This window comes from Pocillopora damicornis, chromosome 9 (genome assembly GCF_964200805.1).
Source record: "Pocillopora damicornis chromosome 9, jaPocDami1.2, whole genome shotgun sequence".
In the NCBI taxonomy this organism is placed as follows: Eukaryota; Metazoa; Cnidaria; class Anthozoa; order Scleractinia; family Pocilloporidae; genus Pocillopora; species Pocillopora damicornis.
The window spans coordinates 16624490-16638491 of NC_142678.1; the positions used below are offsets into that span (position 1 = coordinate 16624490).

The window sequence follows — 14002 nt, forward strand, 5'->3', positions numbered from 1 at the left end:
AATCGGTAAAACCTAACAGCAGTCGAAAATTAATAGTTCGAAAATGTAAACATACTAAGGTCGATGTTTGTAGCATCTCGAGGTTGACCAGTGTCCTCTTTTTAAATTTGCCAGTATATTAGAAATCTACCAAAGACAGGGATAGTAATGCTAGAGGTGAAATAGCGGGCCACTTCATCTGCACAATAATGAAAACATTTTCAAGTTTTACAATGTCCAATTTAATCTTAAGAAAGAAAGAAAAAAAAAAATATATATATATATATGCATAACTTGACATACATACATAACATAACATAACATGACTCTCGTAGACGTGGAAACCTCGATACTCCCTCGAGTTTGAACAACCAATTGAGACAAATAGGGAGACACACGCAACTACAGCGAGTGTTCCGTCTCCGGCCTCTCCCTGCGTGAGCACATTCGGGGCCTCTCTATTTTTTTAGTACTTATCACTCTCTATTTTTTTTTAATACTCATTACTCTTCTTGTTAACAACTTATCGCCCTACCTATCTTATCTTACTTTTTATTTCCCATTTATCAAATTATTTATTGATTAAAAAGATCGCTGAGGAAACAATTAGAAAGTGAAGTACTTTCCAAAAATGAATATGTTCTTCTCTACGTGCCACCTATTGCATGCTTTACAATACCAAGAGCACGGTTATATCATATCCAGGTTACGGTGCAATCTCTAATATATCCACTAATCTCTCCATTTTGAAAGCTATAACACCTATCTCCTGCAATACGAGCTGGTGAGAACACTTGAGACTGCTCATGACAATAAGGTGACTTGGCGCATAAATCATTGATTCATTTGGAAACTTAAATATTTTCTTTATTAAGCTTTTCAAATATTCCCCTCTAACTTATGTCTATTATTTTGGGATTTCCACCTTTACGTGCTCCAGCCGTTTCTTGCCTGAGCACGTTCGAGGGCTCTATATTTTAATTTTTTTATCAGTCTAATTTAAAATTTACCGGGCCGGGTTGTTCAAAGCTAGGTTAACATAACCCAGGGATACTGTGAAATTTGATTTCAGAAGGCTTTCAAAGAAAATTCAATTCAATTATTTTTGTCTACTGTTTGATTACTGGATGCTCTAAAAAGAACAGAGAAGATTATCTGAAAAAGGCTTTTGAATGGGGAAATAAAGAAACCTGGATTAAATTTAACCCTGGGTTAGCGCTAATCAGTCTTTGAACAAATGGACCCTTGTCTTTACTGACGATTAATTCCTCGTTCATCTACTGAATTATTTATTGATAGAAAAGATGTTCAGTGACAAATAAATCGCTGAGAAGAATTCGGAAAGTGAAACACATTCCCAATTGCTTCTTTTGAGATATATATCATGTAACAAGAACAGTCAACTGCAAGCCGGTTAGAACATGTTTGACCGCTCATAGCAAGGTGGTGGCTTGGTGCATATGTCATTGATTCATTTGGAGACCTAAATATTTTCTTTGCTAAGTTCTTCTTTAGAGATTGTCTTGATCAAGTTGTTATACTAAAGAAGTCTTTCTCAGAAATTTATCATATCCAAGTTATCGTACAATATCTAATATATTTATCGTGTATTATCTAATATATCCACTAATCTCTGCGGTTTGATAGTTTTAAGCGTGATTATCTACCGCAGTAAGTTTGATCACAAATTGTAAAATTAAGCGCTGTTTTTTTAAGAGACTTCCGGATTATTTTGGAATTTTTTTTGGTCTCATGTTCTTCCCCACGTGCTACAGCCGCTCCCGGCTTCAGTGACAAAACAAATTGCTGAGAAAGAAAAACGGAAAGTGAAGCACTTTCCAAATATTCTAAAAGTTGTGACCTGACGTACGGCTGAAATCTATTTCAGAATGATATGAAAGACTGGTTTGTACAGAACCCTAAACTCAACAGCCGACAAAGAACACTTGATCAGCACACGGATACGCTCGCACTCATAAGAGAATAAAAATGTGACCAGGGAGATGATTGATGGAACAAAAAGGAATTTCATTTTCATTCGTCGTTGAAAAACTGTGTTGTGTTTCTATTGTCTTTCTGTGTAGCTCGCCCTTCCCTGCCTGGCCTCTTCCCTCTTCCTTTTGCTGATTGACGCAGTATACCTAAAAATAAAATAAATTTATAAATATACCTTCCATACCGACACCAATAGGTACATATTCAAGCGTGTTACACTTCACCTTCTCGACTTAATTAACTCCTAACAAATTGTGTCTGCTCTTTGCTCTCTAGCACGTGTCAGCGCCGACAGGCTAAACGGTTTCAAATGGCATGCTTTAATGTGATTGGATTACAGAAACAAACACCGACCCACTAAAAATATCGAGTCTTTTTTCTTGTAAAGTGTTTTGGCTTCAGTTCTGATCTTTGAAGAGTTTATTCTCAGCTGATATTTGGCCAATTTTGGTGAAATTTGGAGATATTGTCGGAAATATAATTAAAATCTTTGCTCAAAAGCGCCACTTTGAAACAGGTATAACTTGCTAATAATTTTAGGCTTACCAAGGTTCAAAATGCAACATTCTACTGGATCAAATTCCTAAAGTGTAAGAAATAAAAACAGGCTCAGAATTACGCCAGCATTACGCTTGATGCTCTAATTATAGCATTATGCCGAAAATTACGATGGCATAATGTATCTGACCCTTGTCATATCCAATTGAGATCAATACTAAAATCAAGTTGCCATCACTCATGTGCACGTGCAACGGAAATGATATAATTTGCTATGCTCTGCCAAACAAAGTGTCAACTGCCTGCATGCAATGCAACGTATATTCCAAATAGAAGTTTTTTTCTACGAAAATGTGTTATTCTCTTCTTTCCTTGCAATGACCCATTCACAAATGGAAATGAATATTTGATGCACAGGTAGCAGACAATATCTAAGTTATTTTTAAAGACATCGCGTGCAGAGACGGCTATGACAGGGCGCGCGTGGCAATCGATGAAAAGGGAGGTGTTTCCTTATCTTGAAAGATTTTCAGCGATGCAAGGTTAAAGGTGCTTTAGCTATCACGTGTAAAGTTTGCCTGCCCAACGTACCTTTTTTTTTCTCTTTGTCTTCTTATCCTGTGATAAGCCGGTGATTTTCCTATCCTTGCATTCTCCAAAGCGTTTCAACCATAAAATGGCAGCTTCTTGTGATCTTTGGACAACAGGCGTCGTCCAGACAAGTGAAGTCTGTCTTGCATTAACCGGTGGTAACTGAAAACCATGGAGATCCATGCACAGTTCCTGACAACAGCAATTTCTTTTACTTTTAGAGGAAAGTTATAGCCTTCGTTTCACCAACGGAAGGGAAGCTGCGTAGCACACAAGTGTCATCCTGTGATTCTTGTGTAAAAAAACAGGAAGCTGCCAGTCAACACTGACGAGGAGAGGTAAGAATTCGAAAACGTCTTTCTTAGTTTATCCGATTAATACTTCAAAGCATCTTAACTACATTAGCTTAACAGATTAACAAGCTTAGATTCTGAGTAAACACAATCGTAATGAGCATTTAACATTAATTATTTCATTAAATAAAAAGCAAAAAGGTTAAAGTTAACGGCTCAAATCACTATCAAACTTGCTTCTTCCTTAGAGGGTACAAGGGCGACAGTCGGTCCAAAGGACATCTCTTCCAGATATACATCTCTAATTTATCAGTTATTTGTTTTCGTGGGAGTTGGAAAACTCCCAATCATTCGATTTAAGCTCGAAGAAAGGTAAACAAAAGTACTCACATTGCTGAGTTTCCTCCTTTGTTGCGATGAAGCAGCTCTCGAGGGTAGAAAAACCCAGAGTTATACGAAAGGTAGGTCTTTCAGCTATCGTTGGAGAGAAAGCTGGAAAAACTTATTCTGCATGCTGATTAATTGACTGCGAAGTGATGGCAAACATGTAACAAATCATCGGATTAGCCAGAAATAGCACAACCACAAGCTAATGTTTTGGAACGATCAATCTGAAAATGTGCGCCTGTTTGGGAAACTAAGGAACATGCCATCAGACGAAAGAGCTGAAATGATGTCTTAATGTTCAAGTAGAGTTAGGTCACAATCGCAGGAACAATCAGAATCAGCCGGTGAAACTCGTTTAAAGGCATGGATAGGGCAACTTCACCAGTATTTATTTGTTTCAGTATCAGTCTAACTGATACTCACTGTCCCTTTGAAAATTTCTCAAGGTATAAGAGTAGCACTTGTATGTGTCACGGAATCTCAACCTCTACTGCTGAGCTATATTCATAGAAATATAAACCACACCCATGCAGATTTTAAGAATCGTTTAACAGTAGCTATAATTTTAGCGTTCGTTGGAGCAGCCAGCTTTCGGTTTCATTCCCTCCCATGTCGTGCTAGACTATAAAAAAAAGTGAAAGAAATATAATTGTGCTGGTGATAAAATTTTGGACGAAGTAGGTATCTCCCATTCAGAGAGGGTCTCTTAGTGGGGAACCAATTTAGGGATCTAAGATATGAACAAGATTAATGCTCTCCACCTGAGAGGATAATGAGCGAGATATATTATGACGCCGGGCCATGTAAGGATTCAGTCTCAATTCGGATAAGTATCGTCCTTGTTTATACCGCACCTCCATTAATCAGACATGTCGAGCAAATGAGACCAAAACGTTGAGACAAGGAACGACATGATTCTAGCAAACCAGTCATGCTGATTGCTGTATTCCTTAATTTTCGTGCAGTATTAGAAGGAACATAATGGCATAGAGGCCAAAATATAATAGATCACCAAAAAGGGACTTGATGAAGATAACGAAATAGTCGAGAAAATTGAGAGTGACAGTTAACAATCGAACTGAAATTGTGAGGCATAAGAGAAAATTTTCCACATGGGAATTCTCCTTGAGCTGAACCGCGGACAGCCAATTCTGGGTTGGAATGCACACCTAAATGGATATTGACAGAAATATGTTCAACTATTATTTACAGTTGACGACAGCATCAAGCATGCACTTGAAATCACCAATTGCCCTTGAAATTATTCGCACATATCTACAAATTTCTCTAGTGGTTAAAATGAGTATACTCTTGTACTGAAGGGCTGTATAACACACTAAAACCAAACACAAGCACACAAAGTGCACACTATTTTACTGCAGGCACAAGAAAATGCGCTGCCATTTCCAATCTTAAGCGGAACCAGAAACGGAGCAAGGACCTTTTTAAATTGCAAAATCTAATAGCCTCATACATTTTAAACAATAACTGAACAAGGAATAAGTTTGGCTGTTATCAATTGGAAACAACTATGTCCAAAGGACACAGTGGATTTAAACAACGGTATCTTGATGGAAACAAAGTAGTCGTGCAACTGAATGTAGATCCTTTCCACCGAAAAAAGAGTTGGCCTTCTTTTATAAAGCGATCAATCAAAGAGCAAATTAGTATGGCGTTATGTTGCGTCGTGGACCAAATTTGTAACGAAATGTGATTTGCAAAACCTGACTTGTGATAAACTTTTGGACCCTCTTAAAGCTAGCGGTTCGTTAACAGTTCACTTGCACTGTTTCTGCATTTCGTCGATTCAAACCCCTTTTCAAATTGGCATCATCGCTTGGAGAGAAGCCTATTTACCATTGTATCAGTCCAAGAATTATAAATAGAGATATTAACAGAGAAGTTGTAGCGAGTAAAATGATACAAAAGATAACTTCATGATCATTCTTCGATCAAAGTACAAACTCAGCGTGCGCTTATAAAGCGTGATATGCTCATGGACAAAATGTGACGATAGCTCTCGACCAATCAGCGCCCGAGAAATTCTACGGATATTGCAAAAATTCGGCTCAGAGGGATAAAAATAAACTTACGTTTCTACTGTTTACGAAGGTTGGTTATCGTTGATAAACATACTTTGAAAGTCATCTTTCATTCCAAAAACAGAACCTAAGATTTCAAAGTTCCATTTAATTATAAATCCGTAATCGACTGGTACCTCAATTAACACCATTTTGGACGTTTCTACTCGTTTGCTTTGAGATCTGAAAACCTTCTTTTAGTATAAAAGAAAACCCTCTAGGAAGGATTGAAAGGTCTGTATGTTGCGTGAACAAGTCGTTGACAGCTAAGAACTAAAAATATAATGACGAAAATGATACAGTGCGTAAAATAAAACAGTTTCAAGAAATGTGAAAGTCGGTTTTTCTTGTGTCAGAGACTCGATAAATTTGCCATTCTAGATTTTTAAAGTGATGCTCCCTGGAGATATGTGAATCAGGGTTTTCGTTAATTCTAACTAAGGAAGCGTTATTAATTTATATATCTGTCTTTGCATATCCCTCGCTTTGCTAAAAGTTCCTATTTAACCTACTAAGGAAGCAAAGCTGACTTTGTTCCATAGCTATGCAGAATGATCACTATTTTGCCACTCTCTTAATGGCGCGCATAAATTCCAAGTTTTACCGAGCTAAGTCAAAAGAGCTGTATCTTAGTATGTGTCACTTTTGTAAGATCATCAGTAATAATCCAAGACAAAGCTATCCTTCCTCGGTTATTTTCAATCAGCTGCGTTGGATTTTTGTTTGTTTTTACTTTTTCATTTTCTATTTATCTGAGCGAGTCATTGTTGTCCCCGAGCCCTTAAACTCGTGATCTTTTCCTCTTACAGGTTTATTTCGTGCTCTTCTTCATAGCTGTAAATGGAAACCCGAGGACGAAGAAATGCCTTATTCAATCTTATTACCGGGCAAAGAATGGCAGTGGACTTAAAGGGACCGGAAATCTTCTAAGAGTTGGTTTCCCATTTGGCTCTAACTCAAACCGGCCTAGTCAAGTGTCTATTACTGGCTCCTGTAGTGATTCTCCAGCCGAAATCGGTCAGTGCACTAAGAAAAATCATCAAACACGTTGATGAGAGAAGATTCTTAAATTTTGAATTCGTTGAATGATGCATACATATTACCCTGTTTTAGTAAACTTCAGATTCACGAAGAAACTTTTTAAATACATGTTTCGACATGACTCATGCCATCATCAATTTCATATCATGCGTTGAACCGTTGACTTTGTTTCTACACGTTACAAGTTGAATCGAATATAATATTTGAAACTAGTACCGTCACACGTTACATGTGGTAAACAATAGCGCGCAAACATAACACTTGGAAAGTAAATCTGTGCGAACAAAAAATTCTGTTCTTACTGTAATTCAGTAGCCAATAATTTTGACGTAAACTTACGCATAAAAGAAGTCCATGTATCCAGACAATTGGAACACGGCCACGAAGCCGAACTTTTAAACACCAGAGAAAACAAGGTTCAGAATATCTTTTGAAAGAGATTTTATCTAAAAAAAAAAAAAGCCTGAAAGAAGCTTGTTTTGAAAATGATCTTCCAAATCTTGATCATTCAAAACCATCTTATCTAAAACCGGATGATGATGGTTGCTTTTGTCATCCAACAAATGACCTTGTAAATACTGAAGTAACTTTATTACTTTGAGCGGTGGAAATTTCCCACTCACATCTCGCTTAGACTTGACATTGTCTCAGTTTTTCATGATCTCATTGTTCCTTACAGAATTTCAGCTGATACTCGCGAACAGAAATGGAACTCTAGTCATCACCTTACGTTTGAATGCAAACACTGATTATGTGTTAGCAGTAAGAAATCAGGCGTTGGTAATTGAGGTAAAAAGTTTACTTTGTAGCGCGCATGCAGATGTCATACAGGCCATTTTGGTTATAATAATAACAAATGCTTTACTAAAACTGAAAAAACCGTTCAGCGAATTCATCATAGAAAACGCTAGTATAAACCGGTGATCAGTGCATAAAAATACTATTAAAAATACAATTCACCATCGATACAGGTTAAGATTAAATTAAAAATTTACAAAAAATATTTACAGTGACAAAAAACTTATAAACTACATTTTTGTTGTGCCTTATCTGATTCTATTAAAAGTTTAAAAGTTTTAATTTTAAAAATTCTTAGCGTTTCACAAGCACGCAGTTCTTTGGGGAGGTCACTCCACTCCTTTGCAGCGGCCTACTCGAATGTTGACTGGCTCATAGCTGTTTTGTATCTTGCGTTATCACGGCATATCATCTACAAATATGTGGCCTTGGTACAAACTGCTCCTTGCAATAAATAAGCACTGATGACCTTGTGAGTCAACTTCCATCTGGAGTTTAGGTTAGAAAAAAAAAATTTCTAACTAAAAGCAAAAACGATGTGTAGTCTCAAGACTTCGATGCCAAACGAGGATGCATATTAAAAAAATTCTCATTGAAAAAATTTAAAACTTTTCCATAACACTCTCAGATTAGACAAGTATGTCAATTCTGCCACCATTTGTAGGGTAATTCTAGGATATGAGGTAAACAAATTAGAAAAAAAATATTCTGATAAAATTCCGAATACCCAGTAACACCCAACAAACTGATCAGTTGGGAAAACATAGCTCTCACACCTTAAAGAGTGAAACCAGTACGTAGATTCATTTTTGTTTTCTTTTCTGTTCACAGCACCTTAACAAAACTGGCCATGACCACGAATTCGTTTACAGCTGTGTCTCAAAAGAGGATTGTGAGATTTTTACTCTAAAGAGCTTCAAGTCTCCTTCTTATGTCAAGACCGATGAGAATGGAAACCCATTAGTTGGTAGTAATCCTTTGGACGTCACAGCATGGTTCCAGATGCTAGATAATAATATTTGTACCCCAAGACTGAAGGACACATAGCGGCACAGTATGTTGATGCACATGGCCCTTCCATGGTGTATTTATTAGCAAATACACAGTGCCTGTAATCTTCGCCTCTATCAGCTTAAGGATTAAAGAAGCAAATAAAGTATTTTTTGTAGAAAATTACGTTCATGATTGGAAACGATCTCTTAACACTCTCCTCGGAAATTGTTGGAGATTGTTTGAGAAGATCTGTCCCTGATAACCCCACATTCGATATTGTTCCATCCACATTTACAAAGGAAGAGTGTCAAGCAAGAACACTCTAAAGGAATCTCCCACTTTTGAAACAAATTGTCGATGATCCATCAAAAATGACCTTTTAGTTAAAAACATTTTCGCATAAATGAGAATTACGAGCTGGGTGTTGAAAAAATCGAAACAGATATAAGTTTCTTTAACACTAGAATTTTGTGCTCGTCAGTTAAACAGAAACTTGTTCTTTTGAAGAGAGGGTTAACCATCAGAAAACATCATCAGCGGTGAGATAACAAAACATAACGGATTTTCTTCTAAATCTTAAAATAATAGTTTAATTGGTTCCTTGTCCAGGTATACAGGGCGAATATGTTCTGCATACGTGTTACTGAACGTACATGAACGACCTTCGTAAGAGACACAACAGAGGCATTGGCACAAGTGTGATTTCCATACCAATGTTTGCGCTCTCATACTTATATTTTTTAGGTAACCTAAGTAAAATGGTAGTCCCAGTCTCTATCATCAGAGAGTTGACGTATTCACAACAACTAAATACGAGTGTAACATGTATCGAAGAAAAAAGAAAATGCATCTCAAATAACCATTAGTTCTCTACTACAAACATGTCTTTCACTAGAGATTGAAATTTCGATTAATTAAGTCTTCCTTAAAGTCTCTCTACAACCATCATCCTCGTACTGCTCGGGCTTAAAAACCAAACATATTTGTTTTGATAAATCATTTTATTAGAGAAAAAAAAAAGAACACTCCATTCTCAAACCGCTATAAACTAATAAAAGCAACAGGATCGCTCAAACGCAACTTGTCTACAGGTACTTAGCGACGGCAACATGGTGGCGGACAGGATCGAATGCATGTGTGGGTGCACACAGCTGGGCAAGGGCTTGGCATGGGGGGAGGAGCCGGTTGTCCTGCAGCACCAGGAAGTCCAGGAGGTCCTATAATGGCAGAGGGAACCACATCAGTTAGCAGTTAAATTACAGAGGTTGTATCTTTCTTAACTTTCATGAAATTATTGCAAACGAGTAAGTGGTTGTACAATGGCCAATTGCAAAGTTAAAATTGCCCATCCCGAGCAAATGATGCCACTTCATCACCACCCTGTCTCAAATAACTTTGTATAACGGGTCGGTACTGTGCTCTTGAAACCTAGTAGCTCCTTCAAACCTTTGAACTTACATTTGTAAAGGAGGAGATACGAGTGGTGGGGAAATGAGATATATTGTGCATGCTTTTCCGATGGGTTTTTAAAAGGCGATTGCTGTTTCAGCCCAAAAATCTACAGCTTACCGGGTGGTCCAGCATCTCCGGGAGGACCTTGGTTTCCGGGAGCTCCTGGGGGTCCCATGGGTCCGTCACGTCCGGGTGGACCTGAGAGTATAAAGGTAATTTGTCAAAATTATAGAATGGGCATACATTGTTTAAATAATTCTTAAAGAGATAATGGACTTTTTCGGGGATCAGACAGCAAGATCAGACAGCAAAATCAGACAGCAAGATCAGACAGCAACCTGGTGCAACCTTATCTTGCAGAAATGTTGAATTGACCTTAAGTGTTATATAAACAGCAGAAATACATTTTAATCACATAATGAGCAGCTACGTACATTTTTTGAAACAAAAGAAATATTTTTTGCATTCTTCTTTGCGTTAGAATTCCACAGGACAGACATGGGCACTAATATGGCTGCTATTCTACTGTTAAGGTAACCACTATGTCCGCCGAACTGCCATGTGAAAACGGTGTTCCACCATAATCTGACTTACTGAAAACGATAGGATCTTAGGAACAGATATTTCTGGCAAATTACTGAACTTACCCGCTGGAGCTCCAGGAAGCCCTGGTAGACCAACTGGGCCAGGAAGACCGACGGGTCCTGGCGGTCCTTTTGGTCCGTCAGGTCCTGGAGGTCCCTGCATTCCCATGGGTCCGTCCATTCCTGGCGGACCAGGAGGTGGTGGGGGTGGCGGAGGTGGTGGCGGTGGGGGCGGTGGTGGTGGTGGTGGAGGGGCGGGTGAACAACATGTTACTTGACAAGCAGGAGCACATGAAGAAGGGCATCCTGGTGGACACGGATTAGGACTTCTTTTGTAGTGCCGTAGGCGGTCTGTGATAGATCAAAAGTAAGAGATGCAAGTTTGTAAAGGAGAGACCCCAACCACAAAGAAATAATTCAAGGATTTTTTGACATCATTACATACATTACAACCGATCTCGCAAAGAGGTCTCAGGACGTCCACCACATAAATTTGAAGTTTTAGAGATCCAACTTAACTCGTATTATATAAATCTGCAGAAAAGCGATGGTAATAACAGCAAACCATTTTTTTGGATATATTGCCAAAATCTTTGAAGTTAAACCCCAATTCTAAGGATGAACATTTTCCAAGTTGGTACCAGCAGATCGCTGACGAATATCGGTTGGGAAAATAAAGATAGAGTCCGATGATCATTTTCATTTTCTGAAACTACCATAACATAGAAAACTAACAGGTTTCACTTGAAAATCTAGCTTTTCCGAGATCGTATATTCATTTCTTTTTCTTGTTTTTCACCTTTCTTGAGACCGTGATGACAAAACGCTCTTCTCGGAAAACATTTAGTAGTGGTGGTCAACTTTGAAGGATACGTTTCAAATGATCGAAGGTTTCAAGCGTCTTGTTAAATATTTACGAGCACGAGACAAAGAATCTATGAACTCCAAGGGGGAAGGGGGGTCGATTCCCTCACCAAGTCAGTCGCAGAGAGCTCGATTGTGAGAAGCTGGGTTATGTTCTAGAAATAAATTAGATAGAGCAAATCTTACCGAGTGTTGACGCTGATGCGATAGAAGTTATAAAGAGGACGGAACCCAGCACCATAAGTAAACCCATCTGTTGTGTGAAAAAGAGAGAGCATTGGCATATTAATCTCAGATTTTAACAACCAACTTATTTTAGGCAATATCCAATATTCAGCACAGTACTTTTCAATTAAATGCTTATTATTATCATGCTTTTAAAACTAAGGAAAAGGATGTGAAGGCTGAGGGTGTCCACCTGTAGGAAGATAGTTTTAAAGAATTAATTCCTTAGTTATTGAAAACGGTTCATAACACGGAAAAAAATGATTCAGAATTTAATAAAACTTGTAGTGACAGAACCGAAGACATTCAAAGATTTTAAATGAAAGCATGTCATGAAAAAGCTGAGTAAGAAATTATCAAATATGTGCATCGTAAATTAGGATTCATGTACAAACTTTTTCGATCGTTATTGTGAAAAATAGATTACACAAATGAAATATGAAATAAATTTTCCGAGGTTCAATGGAAGTTCATAATATTAAAAAGCGAAAAAGCTATTGTTTTGGTGACGTTATTATCCAGACTTTCTGTGCAATAAGGGATTTATTTCGATCAACTGCGTTTCTGATTTTGAAGGTGACCTAGATATATTTATTCAAATTCTTCATCTGTGGAAAGAAACTGAATGGTCTTTTTCTTTTTTTTGCGTCCTAGTGTGAAGTGATCATATTATTTTCAAATTGGGCAAGGAGACTAATTTATGCTATACCTGAAATTAATAAAATCAACGGAAAACATTGTCGAATATTTATACAACCAATAGATCTTAATTTAGATTACCCCTAGAATAACTATGGGACATCGTATGGTTATTTTGACTTAGTTAATGTGAACTGAACTAGCGGAAATTCCTTATTACTGCAAATACGAAACACGTTGCGTTTAAATCAAAACACGCACTCTCTATTTAGGTAGGAATTTACAAATAAAGTAAATGGAAAGACAAAAATATTTAAGAAAACTAATTAAAATAGAAATAAACAATTCTTCATAAGATTGAAAACGTCAAAAGAACAACTGAAAATTATTTTACAGGCGGAATGCCTTTATCCTTACCTTTGCAGATGCAAAGTCGTCGGCGAATGATGGTTCGCGTCTTTCAACTCCTGGCCCTTAAACGTCCCTACAACGCTGAATAATTGATCACTTTCATTCGGTTCATCTGGTCTCTTAACGCTTCAGAAGCTGTAGTCGGCTGGTAGAGCTTCAAAAGTGATCAACAATTCCACCACATTGTCTGATCGAACGTCGATTGAAGATGACGTTTGAGGCATTATCATTGCAAAAGCTTGTTCGTTGCTTTTGTTTACAACATGAACCTACGAAGCTGTACCCAAGCCACCATATACTGCGGCTTTCTAGGTTATATGACATTTTAACCGATATTACGTCATTCATAAAATGGTCGTGGTGAATCTATTGTCGAAAAAGCAGGTTACACCTCCAAGACATGACGGGCGTTGCTGGTGGTAGCTCGACAAGAACGAAATTCCTTTGACAAGAGGGGCAAAGATGTACGAAATAAATTGGACGCAGTTAACAAATGAAAAATATTTCGCAAAAGTAGCATGGAGTACCAGCATAAGGAGGGTAAAAACCAAAAACGAAAAAAATATCTGAATAACTCATATTAAAACATGATTTAAATTTTTGTCCTATGAATGTGACCCACACAGCGAGCAATATTTCAATTGGACCGTGAAGTCCTTTTCTTCTAAGGGGCTGGTACCTGTCTGAAGCCAACTTCTTGGGAAAAGCATTGCGGTCTTCTCTTGTTTTGGCTCGGAAAAATTCGATTCTTGATTTCAGTGATAAAATACGAATTGGTTCAAACGTAAATTATGAGTTGAGTCAAGTTGGTGAGTTGAAAATGAAGTTGAGTTTTCCACGACCTGTTTCAATAGATTTACAGACAAGAATGGTTGACATTCCAAGAGTAAAATCAACCATTGCTAGAAAAGGATAGAGCCTAGGTTCATTTGTGATTCTTCCAAATAAACAAGATCAGTCGAGCTTGAAACTTGAAAGCAAGCAGAAGAAGCATTATGAAAATAAAAATTGATAAATTTTGCGTTGCTTTTAGCGCTCTCAAATAGGTTTCAGGAAAGACCCGTCGTATAAAAATGTGTGACCAGATACTTTCACTAGGTGGCCACGTTTCCCCTATTTAATTGGTGAAAATTGGCAGGCTTTGTTTGTTAAATGAAGACAATAAATTTCA

At 37.6% G+C, this 14002-nt stretch overlaps 3 protein-coding genes across 5 annotated transcripts; 1 reads left to right on the top strand and 2 right to left on the bottom strand.

Annotated features, from left to right (window-relative positions):
- Window positions 1-1878: 1878 nt before the first annotated feature.
- LOC113672421 (uncharacterized) lies at window positions 1879-3868 on the bottom strand. 2 transcript variants are annotated; one of them, XM_089181282.1, is made up of 4 exons: window positions 3747-3868; window positions 3064-3354; window positions 2521-2557; window positions 1879-2120 (listed from the first exon to the last, which is right to left on the bottom strand). In XM_089181282.1, the coding sequence occupies exons 2-4, from the start codon at window positions 3244-3246 to the stop codon at window positions 2014-2016; spliced, it is 327 nt and encodes a 108-aa protein (XP_089037408.1). In that variant the 5' UTR covers window positions 3247-3354; window positions 3747-3868; the 3' UTR covers window positions 1879-2013. The 2 variants fall into 2 exon arrangements, with proteins under 2 accessions (XP_089037408.1, XP_027044504.2); XM_027188703.2 differs by lacking the exon at window positions 3747-3868 and having other exon boundaries at window positions 3064-3382.
- On the top strand, window positions 3575-8836 carry LOC113672415 (uncharacterized). 2 transcript variants are annotated; one of them, XM_027188696.2, is made up of 4 exons: window positions 3575-3817; window positions 6634-6841; window positions 7545-7654; window positions 8495-8836. In XM_027188696.2, the coding sequence occupies exons 1-4, from the start codon at window positions 3773-3775 to the stop codon at window positions 8708-8710; spliced, it is 579 nt and encodes a 192-aa protein (XP_027044497.2). In that variant the 5' UTR covers window positions 3575-3772; the 3' UTR covers window positions 8711-8836. The 2 variants fall into 2 exon arrangements, with proteins under 2 accessions (XP_027044497.2, XP_089037407.1); XM_089181281.1 differs by lacking the exon at window positions 8495-8836 and adding an exon at window positions 7962-8174 and having other exon boundaries at window positions 3627-3817.
- A 382-nt stretch (window positions 8837-9218) lies between these two features.
- Window positions 9219-13130, bottom strand: LOC113672453 (uncharacterized). The gene is made up of 5 exons (XM_027188736.2): window positions 12838-13130; window positions 11743-11809; window positions 10756-11043; window positions 10226-10306; window positions 9219-9873 (listed from the first exon to the last, which is right to left on the bottom strand). Exons 2-5 carry the CDS (start codon window positions 11807-11809, stop codon window positions 9752-9754), a joined length of 558 nt encoding a protein of 185 aa, XP_027044537.2. The 5' UTR covers window positions 12838-13130; the 3' UTR covers window positions 9219-9751.
- Between the last annotated feature and the right edge of the window lie 872 nt (window positions 13131-14002).